At 38.3% G+C, this 25,100-nt stretch overlaps 1 protein-coding gene across 4 annotated transcripts in view; it reads right to left on the bottom strand.

Moving 5' to 3' along the window:
- Positions 1-25,100, bottom strand: part of Fam91a1 (family with sequence similarity 91 member A1) — a 184,635-nt gene that overhangs the window by 29,188 nt on the left and 130,347 nt on the right. The window contains exons 1-7 of one of the 4 annotated variants that reach the window (XM_046464996.2): positions 9,770-10,079; positions 4,795-4,879; positions 3,524-3,675; positions 2,864-2,921; positions 2,122-2,189; positions 1,469-1,582; positions 126-216 (exon numbers count right to left, since the gene is read on the bottom strand). In XM_046464996.2, the coding sequence (XP_046320952.1) occupies positions 126-216; positions 1,469-1,582; positions 2,122-2,189; positions 2,864-2,921; positions 3,524-3,675; positions 4,795-4,879; positions 9,770-9,841 (640 nt within the window). In that variant the 5' untranslated portion in view covers positions 9,842-10,079. The other 3 variants (XM_046464998.2, XM_046464997.2, XM_046464999.1) reach the window with 3 other exon arrangements.

Raw genomic sequence — 25,100 nt, 5'->3', positions numbered from 1 at the left:
CAAATATTAACATCCCTTAGGAAATAGTAGTATTTGTGCCTAACTGGTAAGTAATTGCTATTAGTTTTCAATGGTTTAAAACAAGCTTTTATATTGACAAAAGACCATTTCTACTAACCACTTACTATGTACTACATTGTAATCTAGTGATCCAGAGAGTTGAGGGCCTGAATCGATGATCTTATCAATAGCGCATTTCTCAGGCAAAGTGCATATCTAAGAAAAGCAAAATATTTTCAATTAAGTTCTGTCCAAATTAACTAATTCTTTAGTCTCCTGAAATCTACTCATTATTGAAATCAATAATTCCATGTCATTAGTTGAATGAACTTCTACACTCTTCATTTATCACTCTAGAATTCAAAGATCTACAGAAATAAATTACTTAAATTGCCAAAATCTATAATACCAATAGAATTTAGAGAATGAAGTCACTATATAAATACCATATTTATTGGTTAGTAATAAGTCTTGCTAATAAATACCAATATCTTCTCCTCTTCTTTGAACTGGAATTAGATCCATTTGCTGATTCTGAATCTCTCAAAACAGAAATTGATTCAAATTCCAGATATTCACATATTCATTATCAGAGACAAGAAGGTTCATTAACTTATGATGCAGTTAGACAACTCCATTAGAAAGTACTTATTCTGAAGCCAAATTTCTAAACCTTGTATTTACTGGCTTTAATATACCTTCCAGAAAAAATTAAATACAGACCACTCCCAAAAAAGGCCATCTACTCACTTATATTCAACTACACATAGATATGACCTGGTCTCGAGGTCCCCTCAATACTCCTCCCCCACACATTCCTCTAAATCAACACCCCCTCCAAAACATATAAAACTTATATTAAATGTGGTCAGACCATCAGGAATACCATTTCCATGACCTTGACAGTATCATAATACTGAAGCACCTATCTTTTCAGTATAGTAATTCAACAAAATGACACAAGTTCCATAGCAAACCGTCTAGGTAAAAATCCTTGACCTCTACTATCATAATTTGAGTCATTAATTAATTGCTCTGTGTGCTCACTTTCCTCATCTGTGAAATGGGATACAAACAATACTCTCCCTTGGGGTTGCTATAAGAACTACATGAAACAATATAAGCAGCAAATATAACAAGAGTACATGTCACACAAGTACACAACAAGTTTTCAAAAGCAATGGCAGCCATATCATTGCTGTTGGTAGCTATGGTATCATATATCACTTACTGCCTAATGAACATGCCCAGATACTGTACCTGAACTATGTCAAGTCTCCCTCACTGTTAAAAAGCATCTTGGAAACTACCAATAGCCTAGCCTACTAAGATTACTTCAGATTTTGAATGAGTTTAATTTTCTGTAAGAAACCAAATATTGTTATTTTTTTAAAATATTATATAACAGCAATTAAAAATTGTAAAAGTAAGTTTAAAAAATTCTGTTTTTAATTTTAAAGATCTCTACCTTGATGTCATCTTCTGTGATGTATCCAGACTGTACCACCCACCACGCCTCTATGGTGATTTCTACTGGCTTTATGGGCAGAAGATCACGAGCCGTTTTCCTTCTGAAGAATTTCTGCAATAATACAAACACTTGAGAATTTGCAGACAAGCAGACAACCTAAAATGACCACCTTCTTCTTTTATCCAATCATGTAAGTTTGCTTCTACCAGGAAAAATAAATATCTTTTAAATTCTCATGTTTTAAAATCTTACTATTGTAAATAAACTTGAATGGAGAAAGTCATTCTTAAATTGTTTCAAGTAAATTATCTTAAATCATTAATCATTAAACCTGAATCAAAATCCAGAAATGAAAGCCAAGAGGTGAAAAGTGTACTTGAAAATATGTACTTATTCACCCATTAATTGAGCTCCAAGTCCAGGATGGGAAAGCAGAGAAAAATTAATTTTAAAAACTAAATATTTTATGCTGATTTTAAATTTAATAATCACTTAAACTGTAACCTAGAGAATACTCAGGAATTATTTTTATATGGTATTTGCTCAAAGAAATTATAATTCATTACTTCTACCATTAAAAAAAAAAAAAAAAAAAAAAAAAGACTGTGATAAAGATGCCAAACAAGGGAAAAGAAAGGGAAATGACTTACTTTTGATGATCTACACTGATTCATAAGATCAATATACTGGTTCCTTCCTATGCCAAGAAGCCTCAGACCTTTAAAAAAAAAAAAACAAAAAACCTTTCCTTTAAAAACATTTAATATCTTGAAATATCACATACTCTCAAGTGACTTTAGTAAAAACCCTCAGCTTATATTCATCTTTTAATTACTGACACAGTTCATCAGTATCAAATTAAACTAAAAAACTGTGGGAGAGAGGAACTCAAGCTAAAACTTGAATAATGTTGAAAGAGAACATTTTTAAAAAGCAGAACTGCTCCCAATTTTAAGAAGTAAAAGTGTACTTCTCAGCAAAGCTTCTTATACAACAGAACTGTCACATTTCAAATACATACTTCATTAAAATAAACATAATAAAACACCAACAAATTATGTTAGTAGAAACCATACATATCGTGTTGTAAAAATATTGAACAAACATTTTCTTCCTTCATTTGGTAAATAGACCAAAACAAAAATTCTTTCTCTAAAAACATGATTAGTTCTATTTTCCTGATTCTACCACTCCAAAATGTTCCTCTTTTAGACATTTAGATTAAATCTTACACTTGATATGTATTATACAATAAAATTTCCATTAACAATGTTCTAGCTGTTCACATTTTTCAGTCTCAGACTAAATCACATCGCAATACTGACAGACAACACCATGCATGCACAAAGACAAAATCTCAACATACCTCCCTGGGTACAATTAAATACTTACAGTCAGCAGCAGTAAAATTGGGCAATGAATCATAACTTTTCTCACTGTTCATAATGTCCTTTTAAAAAGAAGAAATTTAAAATTTGAAATGCAAAACTGCCTTACATGAAATCATGTGTATAAATATACATTTATATTGACAAACAACATCAGTTATTACAGGAAGTGGTGAGATCTTAGTTTAGTCACCTAAAGCAAGCATGCCACACTGTAGGGCTTACTCTATGGTCCCCTCCTAGTAACAGAAGAACAGACTTTCAAGTCTGGGTTTCTCACAACACTCTAAATGAATCTATGAATCCCAGACATTTGCCCTGTACCCTCTGCCCTATGGAAGCTATACAAGAATGCCTCGTTAGAGCTCAAGGTTCTAATATCTCCATACTTCATCCTGATCCTAGATCTATTCTAAGAAAAGGTCACAGTTCTACCAACATGCATTTAAATACATACTACCAAAAGAGATTCTAGTCACTTAGGAAGCTTTTGCTCCTGTGAGTTCCAATTAGCTGCAGAACTTAACTCAGAATGTAGCTTTTTCCATCCCCTATCTCTTTGTGTAGCTATGGGCTGAACTGAAGAGCTGGCCATCAGCCGCAAAGTATCCCTGATATGCAGTCCCACCCCATTCTTAACGGTTCACTCACACTATAAACTTACCTCCATAATCCCAGTATAGTAGGAAAATGGTGTTATCCGCAGACCCTTCACCATAATATCTGATAAGTGGTAAGGATACAGCATGAGGTGATCTCGACTGTACTTTAGCAGCTCCTCATAGTATTTGCGTTCATCTTTCTTGACATGTTTAACTGTAGAAGGAAATTTTCCAGTTTTTTTTTTCAGGTGTCTTTTAGTTACATAGTCACTATAAACGTAGTAAGAAATACTTTACAAACCAATATCAATTTTTTAAAGTATGTAAGTTAAAAGAAAATAAAGTATTCTAAGTTGGAAAAAAAGAACAATTATACCCCAAGAAATAGACCTGAGCATAAAAGTAAAATGTATAATGGTACATTTAAGTAGAGAAATAAACCTTAAATTGGAAAACACAAAAAGGTAGGAAACAAAGGCCAGAGTCTCAAATCCCTTACTGTGTTACTTTTCTTCCTATACATGAAACAGGGCTCACTATGTTGACCAGGATAAGATCAAACTTGAAATCCACCTTCCTCAGCCTCACAAAGTAGCTGGGATTATAGGCACACACCACTCACTGTACCCAGCTTAGATATCGCTTTTCAAAATAGACAAATTGCATGCTAGCTTTCAATGAACTCAAGTATATTTTTAAAAATCATTTGGAAAAGGTTTATATAGAAAAAGTGTCTCAGGACTAGAGGTATATTTCAGTGGTAGAGCACTTGCCTAGCATGTGCAAGGCCCAGGGGTCAATTTCCAGCACTACAAAAATAAAAATTAAATATAAGAGTTAATATACCAAATTAATTACCAAATCAATCTAACAAATAAAAAGCAAATATTTTAAAATTGGAGTTTAAAAAATGATGAAACCAACTATGTTTAAAAATTTTCCAATTATTATAGTAAGTTTTTCATTAAAGTCTTATTATTTAGAAAATTTATAGCAGCAAAAAAAAACTCAAAGTTAAAAATTATTAAAAACTAGACTTTTCCTTTTATCACCCCAGGCAAAAAGAGAACACTGAATTAGGATTAATATTCTACAGGAAAAATGAACCTATAAACAATAATCTAAAAAATAATTTTCATCAGAATTGGAAAGAAAATTGTACTTGCTAATACAAATGTTTCATTTTGAATGGATCAGTACAGCGTTCCTTAAAGGTTTGTACATGGAATAATTTCAATACCATGAAATATATATTGAAAAATAGGGTGAATTTATGAAAACAATAAATCAGCAACCATCATTTCCACCCCAATATAAAAACATCTCTACTCACCTAAGTTATTTCTGTATCGTAGCTGATTGCGGATACTGTACAGGACAACCTGCTTTTCATATTCCCTCTGTGAATTTCCAAGACTCTAAAGAAATTTCAGATAAATATTACACAGCTTGCAAAATGAATACTACTACTTTTTTCTCCCAGATAATGTCAAAACTATGACTCCTAACTTTATCCCGGCTTCTCTAATTTCCAGAACTAAATAAGAAATACTTTCTTAAGTTTTGCTATATTAACTTTCCCACTTTGGTATTAAAGCAAAAGTTCAATGTTTCTTTTTAGTCTGCCTTTCTAAAATTATTTACTAAAATTGCCCAAAATATTGAATATCAAAGAGCAGTGTGAGTATAACTTCACTTAACAAAGTTCTACATATAGAGATTTCCTTCTTGAACACTCCCAATTTGTGTGTGTTAAATGAATGGATGAATGGTGTCTTACACCTACATTTTTTTCAAATTGAAGAACAGCAACTATGGATAGACAGATTCCTGACTCGTAGTCACTTACAACAGAGAACTAAGATTATTAAAGGTTAAAATTTCTAGATAATGTGTGTTTCAAATGTACTTAAGAATGCTTCTTTAAAATGCCATTTCCTTGTGGCTTCATTAGAAAACTGTTTTAGAATTCTGGCATCCAGCCATCCTTGGAATCTTGGAGGCATTGCTTCCACTATCCTGAGGATAATAGGGATGCTCAAGTCTCTTACCCAAAATGGTACAGTATTTGCATACAACCTACACATAACGTTCTGTATGCTTTAAATCATCTCTAGATTATTTATAATACGTAATACAACATAAATGCTATGTACATAGTTCTTATACTGTATCACCTAGGGAATAAAAGGGGAAAAAGTTTGTACATGTTCAGTACAGACATAATTTTTTTCAGTATTTTTGATTAGCAGCTGGTTTAATCTGCAGATGAATATCCCATAGTTACAGAGGGTAAACTGTATTTAATAAGTAAAATACTTTCTAGCTATGCATTTCAGTATTTTCAGTTCAAAGATGGGAGTCTTCATGAAAGGAAAGAACAAGTTTGCTTGACTACAGTCAACATTATATTTACTGTGTGTCCCTAAACTTAACTTAATATACATGGGCTCTCTCCCTTCTAATTACTAGGTATGTCTTCCCAACACACTATAAAGTGAAACTAGACATCTTTAATGACAGATCAGAGGATTCAGTTCATCATATTTCTTACCATAGGTTTCTGAAAGCAAAGCAAACCTCCATAAATCTTTTGCTTAAGGCACTCTTCATAACAAGAGAGATGAAACTCACATCTAAATAAACTGACCCATAACTGAACATAATGTGAGAAAATTAAGTATCTTTCTTTCTGCATCTAGATTAGATTACCACAAGTTAAACAGAACTCATACTACTGCCAGAATATATGTGCTTATACTATTTTCGTCTGTTTGTAACATTAAAAGATTTGTAAGATTAGGAGTAGAATTCATTATGGAGAAACTATTCCACCATCCTCTATGTAGCACAAAGTCAGAGTCAGTAATGAAGATATTTAGGGGATTCAAAATGTTAAGCTTTCTGTGGAACTTTTAAAGGTTTCCTGTAGCTCTACCACCAAATAAAAGTCTCTTTCTCAAGAAACACAAAACATACTCATGCATACTCACACAAGCATGAATTTTGCTAAAACTTTAACAAGTTCCAATCTTTGTTCTTCTGTTTCAAAATAAGTCTTTTAATTTAACAACCATTTTCTCCCTTTCAAACTCTATTCCTAGTAAGTCCACAATTAAAAGCATAAATCAAACCACTCACACAAAATATATGGACCCATTATTTATAAGTCTCATAACAAAATATAAAATCTATTAACATGTTAAGTTTTGCACTAGACATTAAGCATTGACTGGCCCCAATCAATCAATATACAGATGTGTACACAAATACCCAAAAACCACAATAAAAGTTAACTTAATTCCTTTCTAGACAAAAAAAAATGTACAATAAAATATCTTTGTACAGAGATTCTTTGGCTCTCCTCCATTTCTACCCCAAATCTCCCACCATTAACATTTTAAAACATTGTTGCCACCACAGATAGTTTTTTAAAAACTCATTTTACTCTGAAACAATGCTGGTCTTATAGAAATACTGATAGGGCCTGACAAATGAAGTCAGTCTGCATATAAAAGGAGCTATAACAGAGGCAAGAGGGACATAGGAATAAGGTACTAGCTATAAAGCATTCATTGTACAGATTATTCTAAAAGCACGAAGACCTTCTAAAGCTGTTATTCCTACAAACCCCAATCTCAATGTATACCATCCCGATGCATACTTCTCTCCCATAAAAATGCACACTTCTTTTTTCAATTGACCCTTTGTGGATTACACAGAACCTCATCATAAGATTTCTCTTAAAAATAAAAGGACTATGAATTGTTTTGAACAATAAATACAAGCAATTGATAAACTACAGAAAAATCCTGAAACAAATGGTCCTAGTCACAACTTTTTAAGGCATTTTTTTAAACTCCAGGGTGACCATATTTTAAAAAAGAAAAAGTTTCACCCCATCCACATGAAAAAAATGGCTTGAAATACATTTTTAAAAATATGAATTTCCTCCCCCCAACTTTCAGAACTATGAAATGTGACTCATATCCAAATTAAACTCATCAAAACTTACTGGAAATCATCAGAATATTCCATTTGTATAATGCCAAAATATATTCTTCCCTTACAAAGAATATTTCCTGCTTTTAAAATGACTGAGCTTTAGCTCCCCAGGAAAAAAATCTCAGACTGATGGCATCATTCAACTGAACAAATGTTTACTAAAAGTTAACTCTGTAGAGGTACTCATGGTTTAAAAAAAAAAAAGCATAACAAGTAATGTAACCACAAAATACACCATATTGGTGTGAACACCTAGATGGATGAGAAATAAAATACAATGAAAACATATCCAAGGAGCAACTACCCAGACTCCAGAGGAGTATCTGAGTGAGATTCAAAAAGAAACTATAATATAAAGGATATATTTGGTGATAGAACTGGGTTTGCACTTTAGAAGCCCCACCCCCAGTGTAGAATGAAGAATGGATGAGAAGTCTGTGGGCAGGAGACCATACAGCTGATACAGATAGAGTTTGACCTATGAAACAGCGGTAAGAATAGAGAAAGTCTAAGGAAGCAAACCTGTACATATGGATTTTGCAACATCTACAAATGGCCAAACTTATACTAAGCTAAAACAGCTTACATGTTTTAAGTAATTTCATGGGGGGGGGGGGGGCAGTGCAGGGACAAGGACAGACCACAGTGTAATTTCAGATTTGGGCCTAATTTTAACACTGTCCTGTGATTGTTTTTTAATAAACATAAGTAAGGTTTCAAAAACCTTCTGCCAATACTAATTAAAATCAATTATTCATGCTAGTCATAATCTAATCATGTATCTTTAATAATGTTATACTTATTTTGATAAAAACAGGAACAGAGAAAAGATGGAAATAAAGAAAAGAAAAACAAGGACTATTGGTTCTTGTACTCATCCTCAGATATGCCACAGAACCCTAAAGAACAAAACTGTCCACTAAAGCCCTCAAACAAATTTAACAAGAGAAACGTATTCCTTCAGAATTAGAGCTTTGTTTTTCTACTTGTAGATAATGAATGCCACAAAGGTCAACCACTGTCCTTGTAAGTCCCTGAAAGTTCTCTTTCCAACTTTCTTAGGTTTGGGTGGCTTAAAGTAAAAAGATTCATCATTGGTCAAATGATGAATCACCAGACCTAGATTTAGGAAATTACTCATTTCCTAGATCCAAAGAGGAAGGGAGGCAAGTAAACTACAATAATTTTTTCACTATCACCACCAGCATTCCAAGCTTTCCAAAAATACTTTTGCCCAGCATCCACAGAAAACAAAAATGTCACTGTCAACTAAGTATAATGGGAGGAACTGAAGATCAGAGAAACAGTAACCAGAAAAACAGTACCTTATAGGTGGGTAGCACATTATCACAACCTTCATAAGATTTAACACCAACTTCTGTGTTATGTATTTACTCATTTATTTACTTAATCTTTGCTAAAATACAAGCTCCATTAAAGCAGGGTCTTTGTCTTGTTTACTGGTGCAAACTACCTGTGTAAGAGCAGGGAATGACACCTAGTAGTTGGTCAATAAATACCTGTTAAACAACTGAGTAAAACTGCCACTCAAAAATTTGAGCACTGCCTCTCAAACATCGCATGTCGATCTTATTGATACATCACCTCTAACCTATAAAGTGCAACAAAACAGTGCATGCAATTTCCTTCAAAACCAGTCCCTGACTTTTTTTTCAGCCTCATCTGCTACTACTGCCACTCTCTTATCAAACTCCACCTCCAAATATATTAATATACACCCAACTCCAAATTGTGGTGACATTCAGTTGCTCCCTACTCTCAAGACTTGTTTTTTCACTGATACAAGCCTTTGAAAATGATGTTCCGTCTACCTAGAATAAATTTTATTCTTTCTTCTTTTACTGTTCTTGGTCCTCTCGAGGCCCAATTTGAATGCCTCCTCTACACATCATCGCAATGCTCCATGGACTATATTGCTTACTTCCAATCTACACTACGATGGAGGCACGTTTGAGCTGCTATCCCCTGTATCGTATTCATTTCTGTCTGTCCCTTCTGCATCTTCCTCAAGTTCTGGAGGTCAAGGACCGTGTTTTAAATGTGGGTATCCTTGGCGCCTGGTGGATCAGCGCAAAGGCACAAGGCGAGTTCTTTGAACACCATTCCGTCCCATTTAGCGATGGCCCCCTCCTGAGTCGAGAGTCGGTTTTCCAGAGAATCTGGCAGGGGAAAGGGCAGGAGTCAGCCGAAGAGAAGCCAGCGCGGGCCCCGGGGGAGGGACGAGCAGGTGACAGTGGGGCGGAGCCGAGGCGGTCGGGGACGGCCCCAGGTCCCCGCCGTACCTGTCTCACGTTGGCGGGCAACTTGCTCCAGGGGTAGTTGTGCCGGATGTGGAACTCCACGTCTATGTTCATGATGCCCGAGCCGGAGCCGCGACCGCGGCCGAACGACGCCTCCCGCCTGCCAGTCCCCGGCCTGTCAGGGGAGCCCGCGGGAGGCTCCGCGCCTCACACTGCGGAGGGCCCGCGCTGCCCCATGGTCAGGCCTCCCGACAGCTCAGCGCGGCCCGGGCCACGGGGCACAGCAGCAGCGGCGGCTGCTGTAGCGCCTTGGCGGCTCCAAGTTTCTTCCTAGTTTCTGCCCGCCGGAAATGGCTCTGGGATTGCGTCACTTCCGCCCGTGACGCAAAGTTGGAGGGGCGGGGTTCCAGATTGGCCCGTTCCGCCCCCTAAACTCTGGTGGGCGGGGCAACGAGGTGGTAGCAGGAGATGCTCGGGAGGTCGCCTCCTGTCTGCAGGCTTGGTGTTGGCCTTTCAGTCCCTGGATGAATTATGATGGTCGCTTGGGCCTGCGTTGCCATTGTTGGATGACTCACTTTCCCCGAAATGGGGGTGGCCCAAAAATCAGATGGTTACAGGCACTGGGGTCAGTTGTCTAAGAAAAAGCACCCTGGGAAAGGACCATAGCTGGCTTCAAATAGTGGAAGAGTAGTGAGCACCATGGGGACTCTCCACCGCCTGCATCCCAAGAAGGGCCAGGTGAACAGAGTCCAGGCTCAGGAGCAGAGAATATTTAAATCAATACTTTCCCCTGACTGAGGGAGAAGCCATGATACATCAAAGCTGTATCTTGTGGAAGAATAATGTTGAGCTTCAAAATTTAAATTCTTTGAATGTAGAGATTCGGGGAGCAGACATTTTAAACTGGTACTGACAAGTCTGGCTGCCCAAGAGAATCGATAAGACAACGACCATTGCCAACCTTTGGCATGCAGCTTCTGGGTGTCTTCTGCTCAAAAAAATGCCTCCAATGCCTCTTTTTAAAGGCAGAAATCCAGCACATCTCCCTTTATCTCCAGTAAGACAGTCTTTGAGAATAGTTTCTTCTAGAATTTGTTACACTGCCTAAGCGATCTCATGACTTTGGTTACTTGAAGCAACTAGAGACAAGTTCTGTATTTTTGCAATTATTTTCAGTTTTAAACAATAGTTTTAAATGTTTTATTATACACTAACATATATAAACTCAGAACTTGTTATATAAAATGCCTAACTCAAACCTAAACAGTTGGAGAATCAGATACATAGACTCCATAATATCTGATTAATCAAAACAAACATGGTACACCCTACACACTACTTTTGCATAGGTATATTGGTCTCATTTTAGCCAACTATACATAGAAACTTTGACTCCTATGTTTACAGACCTGCATCAGCATAGCTAAAGTTAACTGAATGCCAACCATGAGACATAAGTTCAATGACTATTGTTTGCCTTGCTTCTAAGTGTTAAGCCCTTAACTTGCAGGAGATTTTCATTCCTCACAGCGGTGTGAAAATTACTATCCTGATTACTATCCCAATGTAATACAAGAGTAAAGTGAGGCTTGGCAGGGCTATATGGCTTGCTCACAAAACCACTCAGGCAGGAGTGACAGAGCTGTCTTAATCTAAAGCCATCCTTTGATTTCCCAAGTCCACCTCTCATTATACTGCCTTCTAGTCCAGTTTATTAATGTTCATGTAAAGCCAACAACACAAATCTGCAAGAAAATAACTTTTATACAATTCTAAGTGTGGAAGAGCCCATATCCTTCCAAAGTCTTGGATCTAATGTAAGTTAAAATGAATATTAAGACAAATTAGTTTTTAAATCTCTGTAAACCATTATCTTAGCAATTAGCAAGATAATTAGCAAGAGTGTGCCTGTTAAACTTATCTTTTTTGCTTAACAAATATTGAATATAATGTGGACATATTACAACAGAAAAATAACCAGCTGATAGTAGAGTTAAACTTAATGCCTGCTAAATCGAGAAGGCACAGACCTTTGAAAATGTGACCTTGGGGAATAGAAAAGATTCTAACTAAGTAGCTGAAAAAATCAGAAATTTGAAAGAGGAAATGGTAATGGGTCAAAGCTATATAAACAGGAATAACACAAATAACAATTCCTTCAGAGCAGGAACTGGTAACAGAGTTTGGTTTACAAAAACTCAGAGTGCTGCATTTTTATTAAAGTACTGAGCTACCTCCTTTTCCCACAAAGTGACCAGTCTTTGAGAATTTGGAAATACAGAAGTTTATATAGTTCATAAATTAACCCACAAGGCTAAGTGTCCTTTTCGGTGGGAAGTTCAGAACCAGGACTGCTCCCCAAACATCAGAAAACCAAAATCAGCTGTTCACTGGGCTTCATATACTCAGTCATTACATCATTAAACCTTTTTGGTAAATAATAATGTTCATCCTTTTAGGTCCCTGATTCAGGTTTCTGCTATTTCTGCTTCACTATATCTTTGTCTTTCAAACTCTAGAGAGGTCAGAAACTTCAGAGTGTTAGAAACCCCATCCCAGAAGCTGTGTAGGCCAGCAATGTGTTCAAATACACAAGTGCAATGAGATGTCTTCTTATCTGGCTTTATCAGATTGGCTTAAGAGAAATTACCCAACTGGTTTGAGTAATATACCCTTTAGTAAGACTACATATCTCATTTTTTATATTTTTATTCTCATTTTTTCAACAGAAATAATGAGCAGAAGCAACTTGAAACTAGTAGGGTCTGAAGACCTTACTCACAGACCCCAGAATGTCATGTGCTATGGTAGAAAGAATAATGGCTCCATATCTAATCCCTACAACCTGTGAATGTTACCTTCATGGCAAAAGAGGCTTTGCAACTAAAATTAAATTGAGGATCTTAAAATGGGAAGATTATCTGGGGATTATCTAAATGGGCTCAACCTAACCACAGGGTCCTCATAAGAGGAGGCAGGAGGGTCAGAGTCAGAGAACAGGATAGGATGGTAGAAGCAGAGGTTAGAGTGACGGGAGACTACAAGCCAAGGAATTTCTCTTCTAGAAGCAGAAAAAGGAAATGGATTCTTGGCACAGCCCAGTTTGTACTTCTGATCTCCTGAACTAGAAAGTAATAAATTTGTATTGACTTAAGTCACTACGTTTGTGGTAATTTGTTTTGGAAGCGGTAGGAAATTATATACTCCCCCAACTATAAAATACTCCAATACTCAAACAACTGATCCATCAAATTTTATAATTAAATTCATCTTGTAATTTAAATGTAAATACACTGAGAAGGAATAATCCCTTTTTAGCCTTCCTATCTTGGGGTCTATGTGAGTTATCACATCTTTTTTCAACAGTTAAGTTTGAAAGATAAAGAACTAAGGGATTAAATGAGATCAGAAAATGGTTTCTAGAACAAAAAAGGAGAAAGTCACTGTAAACATTTTCTACTTCACAATTTTGCTGGGCCTGACTTGGTCATGGGTTTCCATACCAGAAGTGCTCTGCTCTGTTCCCATGAACCAGGTCATCTCCATGGTTGCTTGACATCTTGGCCTAGCTTGGTCCCATCTCAGAGTTCTTGCCCTTGCTACTCCTTCACCTTGATGCCTTTCCCCAGACCCTTGAATGACAGGCTCCTTATCACTGAGCCTTCTCTTCTCCCACTACCTTGTCCAGATAGCCACTCACCCTCTGCAACACTACTTTGGTTTATGCCCGTCATTGCAAGGAATACTATCTGACATCCTCTTTGGTTTCTTGTTTGTCATTGGTCTTTCCCTGGAGGGAAGGATTTGTCTGTCTCATTCATCGGTCTATTTCCACTACCTTGAATCAGGTATCACACATCATAAGTGCTCAGTATTTGAATGTAATGAATGAACGAGTTATGTGTTATGTGAGCTCACAAATGTCACCTTGTTAGTTAAACCTTCCCTGTCCACCTCATGCAAAGTTGTAGTACATCTACAACCTTCTGCCTCCCCTTTCCCTGCATTGTTTTTCTCCATAAAATGGAGATGGCACATATTGCCATCTAAAATATTTAATAAGTGATCTAGTCATTTTAATTAATCCCCCATTAGATTAAAGGCTCCCATAAAGCAGGTGTTTTTGTTTGTTTTGTTCGCAAGTTTAGGTCGGCACATAATAGGCGTTCAGTAAACAGAGTGGATGAACAAACGAGATATAAAGAGCAGAATTCTCATTAAAATCCAGATATGGGGATTCTCTGGAAACTCTGGAAAGTCCTGCCCTCTTGGCCCTCCTTTCCCACACTAGTCAATGGAGCTGGGGAGAGCCTGCCTCACTGAGTCAGGACACAGACCTTCCCACAGGCCATAGTCCCCACTCCTCCCTGCTGCCTTCCTGCTTCGGAGGTGCATTGTGAACATTGTCACACTTGCAATGTGTTTATTTTGAAGTGGAGAAACATGTCTATACCCTAGTCTATGCTGAATATGAAGGAAATGTGAGCTAGACAGAAAAGCCCTGTCCATCTTGCCCTGCCTCTCACACTTCATAAATTCACACTTGCAAATCCTTCCACTTGCCTCCCGTTGAATCCCTTCGGATCTTTGCAAACAGAACACCCATTTCTGCAGTGCTCATCCCTGCTTCTCTACCTGGAAAGCTTTGCATCCTGACACTGTGGGAGGGGTTCTGAAGAATCCCAAGGTGAGGATAGAGTGAGGGAAAAGGCAAGATAACGTGGGATTATTTTCCTTTTAAGAAGTTTCTGGTATTTTTTTTCTTCAAAGGAGGAAAGCAACTGAAGACAAAGATTAATATCATATGACCTGCATAGAGAGAATGGTGTATGTCTGCCATCTGGAGTCAGCTTACGTTTGGAACATTCGTGAGTCTGATGTGTCATGAACACTCCACTATCAAGCCACCTCCCCTCCAAACTCTAGCAACTGTAGTAGTCAAGGTGACCACCAGGGGCTGATCTCACACAACATTTCTATATTTAAAACCTTTAAGTTGTTCTGTTTCTAACTGTTGACTTTCATCCAAACCATTTTCTCAGGCTTTACAGTCCTTGAAATTCTTTCTCTCATTTATCTCAGCAGCTAGTGGACCAAACACTGTTGCTTCTTCTTTGAAATTGTTTCACTTAGGCGTTCTGGGCAGTGGTCCAGCTGAGGTTTGTACAATCTCAAGGTCATCATTTGTGCCTCTTGATAGGTCCAGGCCACTGCTTAAGTTGTGTAGCTACAAAGTTGTCTTTATCCTTAATTGAAAATATTTTCACAGTATCCATGAGGAGGAGTAAAATCACATTGTGACTGAATGAGGATGGTCCATGTTGGAATTCAGTTTTATTTTTCAAGAGGTTGGACCAGTAGAAAAAACAGAGGCAAAAAAATGAACAGAAAAAAAGTCCATGAAAGTGAAGAGTCCCCTGGAGAGTTCCTCTCATTTTTTTCTTTTCATTTCTTCATGAAATTAATTTAAATACATAGGTAATCTTCAAGGGATAAAACAGAATAAAAATTTCCAGTGCCACTGTTAAAAAAAAACAGCATTTAATCACCATGTCCAAGCCTCATAGCAGATCAGCTCTATCAAAGTTCCTGGTGTTGGAACCCAGGTCTGCATATTTATGAAATATCTCCAGGTAATTCTATCAGGCATCTTGGAGCCTCAGGGACTCAATAAACATATGTTGAGATGCATTTGAAAAATTAGGAGTTTGAACAAAGATAATTTCTAGTGTCTAATTCTATCTCTATAAGTGAATAATTTCTGACAAAATATAATAATTCTCTTGCAGATGCTGAATAACTTCCCCAACTTAGGCCCTTTAGTACAAGAAATAAACGGCAGCTCTTAAACATGCATATAGACCAAGAAAATTAATTTCTCCATCTCGTGTTTACAATCAAGACAGTCGCGATACAAAGAATTACACACTATTGGGCCAATGTGGAAATTATCTGAGCTTATGTAATTCGTATGGCATTGGTCCACCTCAGATCCTTTTAGCTTATTTAGGTATATTGTTACAGTGGCTTAGAACTTGGCTGAAATGAAATTGCTTTTTATTTCCTTCTACATTATGTCATTCAAACATAACACCTTTAGCAACACGTAATTTCTCAAGTGTCTAACAAGAAATACAAGTTTGTCTACTAGTATTAACTATGATCATGGATTAGGTTCAAGTATAGTAGGAATGTTTTGTGACGTCTATAAACAAGATATAAGTGAGAGATAGGTTACTTTCTTGGCTACAACCATAACTGATTCCAGGAAAATGTCAATTGGCTACTTGGGCAACTCACGTCCATGGAAGCATGTGTTCCTTCATGTACAGAAACTGGAATTCTGTTCCTTTTAGATTTAATTAATGACTACATCTTTTAAGAAATTATATAGTAATTTTTTATTCATTTTCCCTTCCTTCATGTACATACCGTACATGCATACTTTCATCCATATATAGCTAATTGAATCATATACCTAGAAAAGTTAGGGCCCAGGAAGCAAAAGCCAGGTGAAAAAAATCAAGAAACCAAAGACATCTATTTACCTTTGAAAAAAATAAGAATTATTACAAATAAAGGCAAGAAGAAAGTCAAGATTGAATACAAAATTGGATTTTCAAGTCCTAGCAAGCAAGTTTTGAAAGCCAGGCTATGTGAAGAAAGAGTTTTTGGAGTCCTTGTAGCTCCCACTCGCAGATCTTGATGTGAAACAGGGGAGGATGAAACCTTCAGGGGGGAACATTTCCCAGGAGAAGCCACTGCCCCCAGATGACTGCCTCTAAACAGAAAACGGCCAAATGCAGAGTCTTTTACTTGGGAGGTGGGAGGCTTAACAAGGCGCACGTGCACCGGCGCGCACACAAGGCTTATGCCTACCTAAGGAAATCAAGCAGCTGGATTTTTGTGTGTGTGTGAATATTCACATATGAATATATTCAACCCCCCAAACAGCCACCAGCTTTAATCTGAACTAAGACCTATTTTCGACACACAGGAGATAGGGAGTGAAACTGAACTGCAGTAACAGTCCCTCACTATCTGCCTGCTGAGACAGCATCAGTGTCCACACTGGGATCCTCAGGAGCTAACAGCAGGGCTTGTCAGGAGCGGGGATGAGGCAGGTTGTCAAGGCACATTTTCCAGACCACTCAGGAGGAAAACCCAAAGAGCCCATATCTGATGTGAAACTGCAAAGCTTTTGAAGGCCAAAAACTTCTGTGGAATTCAAGCACCTGGAAATCAAACAGCTGGATTTTCTTTGTGTGTGAAAGGGACATAATCCTGACCCAGCCTACCTACAGCCTAGGAATCAAGATAGCTTCCTGGACTCCACCAGTCAAATACATGAGAGATCACGATTGATTCCTAAGTGTGCTAACGAAAATTGCAGAGGAAAATCTCTCACTCTATAAATAGTGGAAGAGAATGGAAACATTCCATACTAAGATCCCACCACCAAAGTTAATCCTCAGGGCCCAGCAGCAAAAATAGTGTTAGTAAATGACTGAATTCTTGAGACTAGAAATCTGAAATTAATCTGGGAAGAACTGATTTAAGGAAAACATAGACTAAGGGTTGCTATGTGCAAGGCACCATGCTAAGTATTTGGGAACACACTGTTGAATAAGCATGATCCTACTTTTCAGTGATTTACAGACTGGTAGGGTTGAGATAGTTCAATGGAATGTAAAGTAGAATGCAGAGACGGTATAAGATGCTAGGAGAGGAAATGGATCTTCTCAGTGAAGATTCTGGAAACAATGGGAAGAAAAGAATTTTCTACGAAGTTTGAATATTGTGATATATCCTAAGTAAGTGTAGGATATTTTGGCTGCTACAGAATTATTTGGGAGATGTCACAGAGGACAAGGGTGCACTAAATTAGAATGATACTCCTGCTAGACTCTGAGGTCAGTGATATAAGGACCAGAAGCCCCTCCTGAAAGAGAACTTGTCCAATTTTTGTTCTTCAATGTTTTATGGTGTATTAATATATCATAGTCATAATTATTAATTTTTGTCTGTAAAGTCCTCAAAACATATTTAAATGTAGAGAAAGAACCTAGTTTATAATCTGTTCTAGTTTTACATAGAACCAAGAAAAATTCCCATTATGATCAAACACCAAGTCAAGAAAGAAATGTGGACTGGCTTAAATACTTACAGAAATTCAAAATGATTATAATTTCCTGCTGAGCTAAAATGCCAAATATTCTTGTTCCTAGGGTGGCCACTGAATTCTAGAAAATAAGGGGCTGGTTGTTCAGTTTATAAGTAAGCCACAAAGTTAAAGATTTACCGCATATTGAATTCAAATCCTGTAGCTGGTACCAGATGGTACTGTGTATTTATTGCTGATATGAGAAGCAAGGCACACCCGCTATTAACAATCAATGACTCCATACTGCGAGAGAATACCCACAGAAACAAGCCAGAGCTGATGAGTCACATCATTTCATCACATTGGCAATTATTAATGGGCCTTTCACTGAGCTACTTTGTAATTCTCTATACCAGTTGCTCTACACATGGGCAGTGGTGTGTGACCAGGGGACGTTTGGCAATGTCTGGAGACACTTTCAGTTGTTACCACCAGAGAAGATGCTACTGGCATCTAGTAGGTGGAGGCCAGAGATGCCATCCTACAATACATGGGACAGCTCCAAATGCCAACAGTGCCGAGGAAGAACCCTGCTCTGAACTACCCAGCATGACTGCTTGGCATGACAATAAGTATCCAAAAGCATTCACCCCCATATCTGATGCCTAATCCCAAATCAGTCATGAAGGTAGCAGGTGCCATCACTGCAGAGTCATCCACTTCCCGGCTCATCCTGTAGCTCTCAGAACAGGGTAGTGGCCTGACATCAAGCCCTCCTTTGGCTATTTACCCTAAACCCTGGGCATTTAACCACTTTGTGCCTCAGGGTCCTAATCTGTAAATTGATAACAGTTCCTATCTCTTTCCTGAGGGCTATGCCATGTTTAAGTAAACAGACTCGTCCAAAGTGCTTACCAGAGAGTCTGGCCTCCAGCAACAAAAAGGGTAAGTTTATTTTTATCTATAATATTACTTAGCACAAAAATAAACTCAGAGATTTGCATTATCAAGACCAATTTCCAAAATCTCACTGCCACTTACTTAAGATCCTTCTTTAAATTGTTGCACTCTGTTTATTAAGATTGGTGTAAAGGCAATGGTGAAGAGCAGAATAAAGAAGAGCTGCAGGATGTGAAGATGAAATCAATGAGACATAAAAGCCAACAAAAGAAACCGTCTCTGACCACCCCACTCCTCCCTGTCCCACCCCTTGGAAGTTCCCCATTGTCACTGAGAACCACCAAATCTGACTTTTATATTTGGTCTCAGAATTTAGGTTTCTGCCCTGGTCCCTTCCCACCCTCTCATTGTTTGTTGTTGTTGTTTGTTTGTTTTTTGGGTTTTTTTTTTTAACCATTTCCAAAAGTTCTTAAAGGCAAGAGTGAATTTCTGTGGATTTACTGGTCCCAGCTTTTAGGTTCTTTAAGTCACTAACAGGACTGCATAGAGGCTTTTTCAGCATTACTGTATGGTCTTCATGCCAGAATATCACCATTAGAAATGGAAATTATATTTGAAAGCCATTAGACTTCTAGGTGATGCACCTGAGAGATTGATCACACTTTAGAGGAATATATGGTATCATTTTTTTCCTTTTTCTAATCGTTTGAATTTTATACCAATGTTTAAACTTAATTGGATGTTAGCTTGAGGTGGTTAAAGGTCCTTTGTGGGGAGGATTTTTGCTATGGTTTTGCTGTAAAAAGTGTTTCTAATTGTGCTGAAATGTTGCTGAAAAGCGTGGTGCTGGTAACAGTTCAACAATCCGGGGCCACTCATTCTTGCCTACTTTTACCCTCCCTCTGAAGCATTGAAGGTGGTATGAGAAGCCTGCATGCGTGTTCAATTCTTCTCCTTCTCTTTTCCCCTGCCTCCCCTACTCTCCTTTGCTTGCTCAACCTCTTTTGTTCAGTATGTGTAACTTGAAGCTATTTTGTACTACTGGATATCTGACTGGAGCCACAGACACAGAATCTGTATTGTTCTTACTGAAACACAGCATGTAATCAACATTAAACTTATATAAAACAAACCCAAATTTAAAAAGAAAAGAAAAGAAACCTGTAAATGCAAATGTCCTCTTTCCTACTTTCCTTTCTGTCTAGGCTTCACTCATCAAATGGGCTGGCACCCGAAGAGAAACCGTCTCTGACCACCCCACTCCTCCCTGTCCCACCCCTTGGAATTTCCCCATTGTCACTGAGAACCACCAAATCTGACTTTTACATTTGGTCTCAGAATTTAGGTTTCTGCTCTGGTCCCTGCCCACTAGAGTTCTGATTTTCATATAAAATTGATGGAAAACTAAGAAAAAAACCGAATCAGGAGCTGGTGACCAAAAGAAGCAGACAGTGTGAATCTTGAGGTCACAAGAGTGAGCTCCTGGGGCTGCAGAGAGAGACGTCCAAGGGGAGCAATGGTTTTTCACTGATTCGATTTTGCTGCATGATTTTTTTGGTGATCTTGTTTTCCAACCTAGTTCAACAACCTTCTCAGAACGTCTATGAATTATCCAATATTGTTTGACAGGACCTTTAAAACAAATCCTTAGGCTCACTGGTGTCAGTTCTCAGTTCTCGTTGTGTGCAAATAAAGCCCTGAGTGATACCTTCTCAGTTTCAGATGAGGAAACCGAGACCTGCAGAAGTTGTGTTCTGCACTGCACAGCTGTGGCAAAGTCAAGATTAGGAGCCAGGCTAGGGCTTCCCAACCATAGCATAGTGTATTTCTAGATGCTAGACAAACTTTGCTGATGTTGGTTTGGGGGGGAAAAAATAAGGTGGCTCTTCAAAAATATTTGTAGATTGCTTTATTGGCCAAGTAAACTAAATGTGGTAACATGTGTAGACAGTTTTCTTACAGCTCAGGATAACCTCAGGATAATTCCCAGAATGACAAACCGAAATGCCAGAGGGACAAGGTAAAGCCAAAGGGTGATAGGTGCGAGATGACGGAGTGGCAGGGTCTGCACACACTTGAGCCCCTCTGCTTTGTGCATTGGGCAGCTGCCGCTCAGCCCCACTCTGTTTCCAGATGGAAATAAAAAATCCAGATCTGACTGCACAAGGGAAACTAGAGTTCTGATTTTCATATAAAACTGATGGAAAACCAAGAAAAATAAACAAAAAATCCACTGAGTGGGCCAATACTTACGGGCACATGCCTGTGAGCCAGTCAGTCCTCAGGCCACATATGAACCAATTCCAGGATACTGTTAAACCCTCTCTTTACTCACCTCCTTCTCACTGGAAGGTTCATTTGAGAGAAGATGAAGCAGCCTTATATCCACCCCAGTGGTAGTGTTAGGAAGACCTCAAAACTCCCATCTCCTCCGGCTTTCCAAATGGAAGTTTGCTCTCTGAACGCAGCACGATTTACTGGCCCTGTTTTTTGGCTTACTTTATTTCACCTTTCATCAGCCCCGCTTTGCCTGGCTAGCATATGTTTCCTTCTAGAAGAGTCACCTCCTTCTGGAAGCCATTCCTGATTTCATCTCCCTTCCCCAGCCCTCAACACACTCCCCCTTAGGTAGGGTACCACCTCAGCACTGAGGAATAATATTCCAAGTATTTAAAGAGCAGCTGGCGGCCTCAATCCTCTAGGAGATAGATGGGTACCCCTAGATGTTAGCACATTGTCAAGGGGTACAAAGCCTGGGCAGACGGTGGGGAGAAGCAACATGAGGCAGGAAAGGCAAGAGGCAAATACAAGATGGTGTGTTACCAGGGAGGCCACGACCTCTCTACTAAAGTAGCTGCTCAGTGCTGTGCGGCCCCTCTCAAGAGGGTGTGTGAGACCACTATACCCCAAGATGGTCCCTAGGAGGAAGGAGGAGTGGGGCTCCTCCTGTTGGCTCTATCTGTTGGCTCCTTCCTGTCTTCAGCCTTCCATTGGTCAAAATTTGAGCCATGGAATAGCAACTGCCTTTTACCAGAATGAGTATCGAGGTGCCCACAGGCCTACCAGCAGGGCTGCCTCCACCATAGCACCTGCCACATGGTATGAGACGATGCTTTCAACGATAATTATTCAATCAGTGACGCCAGTAACATCTGCATCACTTCCATCTTTAGCATTTATATAATTTTTAAACCCCAGCACTTAGTTGGGTTAAGCAACAAATGCTTAATGGAATGAAACACAAAGTTGGGTTATAATAACTTTAAAATATCAAGCCTATCTTTCAAATCAATGCCACACCTTTAACGAACCTTTGCAACCCAAAGTCCATTGCTTCTGGCCTTGATCTCTGTTCCAATTTCCCTCTGGCATCTCAAGTACCTGGATCCTCTCTCAGTATCAGAGGAAAACCTTACCCTAGGTGGTTGCTCTAAACAAAATTTCACCAAATTAAAAATCTAGCTGTGTATATAATACCTATAATTGTCATCTAGGTTTTTGATATTGTTGATATTGACAAATGTTCACCTGCCTACACAATGCCATTGAATTTTCTACAAGAAGGGTTTTGTGTATCTTTTCAACCAAGCAAGAATGTTCCTGCCAGATGTGATGGTGCATGCCTATCATCCCAGTGTCTCTGGAGGTGAGGCAAAAAGATCCCAAGTTCAAAACCAGCCTCAGCAACTCAGCAAGACTCAAAGCAACATACTGAGACTCTGTCTCAAAATAAAAAATGAAAAAGGGCTGGGGATGTGGCTCAGTGATTAAGCACCCCTGAGTTCAATCTTTGGTACCAAAAAAGGGGGTGTTAAAAATTAATTCTGGGAACCAAAAGAAGTCACTGTATCTAGATTAATTAAATGCCCAGTAATGGTGGATTCCATTTGTTACTTGAAGAACTCTGTCTCTAAAAGTAGACTGGACTATTAGGAAAGGTTGGGAAGACTTGGGTCTCTGTTAACAAATGATGTGTAACCCTGGCAGCTACATTTTCCATGGGAACATTAGTCAGCAGGTAATGTATTAGTTCCTATTCTAGTAATCATTAATCCACTATCACTCTACATGACTAATATTACAAATTTCTACAGCCTTCATTTAAAAATCACTTGGGAGTACTCATGAGAGCTAGCAGGCTGTAAAAATATTTTTATGGAGCTGTATTGCTTGGGCTTTACCTTTTCCCAGGTGTAGACAATGAAAACCTGGTCAGGCTCCTGAGTGGAGCCCATAATTGGTGTGGTCCTGGGGACAGCAACTGGCCTCACTACAAATAGCCTTCAACATGGGCTTTCTTTAGAAATTCAGAGCTCAGACTCAGCCAGTAACACAAAGCCAAAATATGGTAAATTTAAAGACTTATACAATGAAAACTACAGAACCCTAAAGAGAGAAATAGAAGAAGATCTTAGAAGATGGAAAAATATACCCTGTTCATGGATAGGCAGAACTAACTTCATCAAAATGGCGATATTACCAAAAGTTCTCTATAGGTTTAATGCAATGCCAATCAAAATCCCAACGGCATTTCTTGTAGAAATAGAGAAAGCAATCATGAAATTCATATGGAAAAATAAAAGACCCAGAATAGCAAAAACAATGCTAAGCAGGAAGTGTGAATCAGGCGGTATAGCGATACCAGACTTCAAACTATACTACAGAGCAATAGTAACAAAAACAGCATGGTACTGGTACCAAAACAGGCGGGTGGACCAATGGTACAGAATAGAGGACACAGAAACCAATCCACAAAACTACAACTATCTTATATTTGATAAAGGGGCTAAAAGCATGCAATGGAGGAAGGATAGCATCTTCAACAAATGGTGCTGGGAAAACTGGAAATCCATATGCAACAAAATGAAACTGAATCCCTTTCTCTCGCCATGCACAAAAGTGAATTCAAAATGGATCAAGGAGCTTGATATCAAATCAGAGACACGCCGTCTGATAGAAGAAAAAGTTGGCTACGATCTACATACTGTGGGGTCGGGCTCCAAATTCCTCAATAGGACACCCATAGCACAAAAGTTAATAACTAGAATCAACAAATGGGACTTACTCAAACTAAAAAGTTTTTTCTCAGCAAAAGAAACAATAAGAGAGGTAAATAGAGAGCCTACATCCTGGGAACAAATCTTTACTCCTCACACTTCAGATAGAGCCCTAATATCCAGAGTATACAAAGAACTCAAAAAATTAGACAATAAGAGAACAAACAACCCAATCAACAAATGGGCCAAGGACCTGAACAGACACTTCTCAGAGGAGGACATACAGTCAATCAACAAGTACATGAAAAAATGCTCACCATCTCTAGCAGTCAGAGAAATGCAAATCAAAACCACCCTAAGATACCATCTCACTCCAGTAAGATTGGCAGCCATTATGAAGTCAAACAACAACAAGTGCTGGCGAGGATGTGGGGAAAAGGGTACACTTGTACATTGCTGGTGGGACTGCAAATTGGTGCAGCCAATCTGGAAAGCAGTATGGAGATTTCTTGGAAAGCTGGGAATGGAGCCACCATTTGACCCAGCTATTCCCCTTCTTGGTCTATTCCCTAAAGACCTAAAAAGAGCATGCTACAGGGACACTGCTACATCAATGTTCATAGCAGCTCAATTCACAATTGCAAGACTGTGGAACCAACCCAGATGCCCTTCAATAGACGAATGGATTAAAAAAAATGTGGCATTTATACACAATGGAGTATTACTCTGCATTAAAAAATGACAAAATCATAGAATTTACAGGGAAATGGATGGCACTAGAGCAGATTATGCTAAGTGAAGCAAGCCAATCCCTAAAAAACAAATTAACCAAGGTCCTGACCCAGTGATTGTCTGGAGTCGGGGGTCTGTTTATGTGTTTCCACAGGGAGAACAGCAGCCGATTTGGATTCCAGAAAGATTAACTAAAGCGATTTCTACAGACCAAAAAGAAGATGATTTGGCTCAAATCCATAACAACTGATATCCAAAACTCCAGTTTGGCTATTCTTACATCTGCAACAGAACCAGGATGCTTTTTTCAATATCTATTTTATTATTGCCCTTTGCCATATCATGAAGTTCTATTTTGTTTTTTGAGCTCATACAGACCTAGGTTAATGTTTTGCTGATCAGTTCTATTTTTTGACTATAGAGTTTTTAAACATTGCAATGGAGATTTCACCTGTAAAAAGTTATAAGGCCTTTACTATAATGTTATGTGTTGTATGTATTATATTATGTGTGCACACTTGTGTTTTGTGTTATATGTTTGAATGTACGTATGTCCATATATCATATATGATGAGCGCTCATGATAAAATGGATCCAAATATTTTTTCTCACGTGATTTATATGGTTTAATTTAAATTAA

The sequence above is a fragment of the Marmota monax genome, unplaced genomic scaffold, assembly GCF_021218885.2.
Source record: "Marmota monax isolate L192 unplaced genomic scaffold, Marmota_monax_Labrador192_F-V1.1 WCK01_AAM20220418_F8-fsc00003, whole genome shotgun sequence".
NCBI lineage: Eukaryota > Metazoa > Chordata > Mammalia > Rodentia > Sciuridae > Marmota > Marmota monax.
Note: the sequence above shows the minus strand (reverse complement) of the source record. Positions and strands in the feature narration are given on the sequence as shown.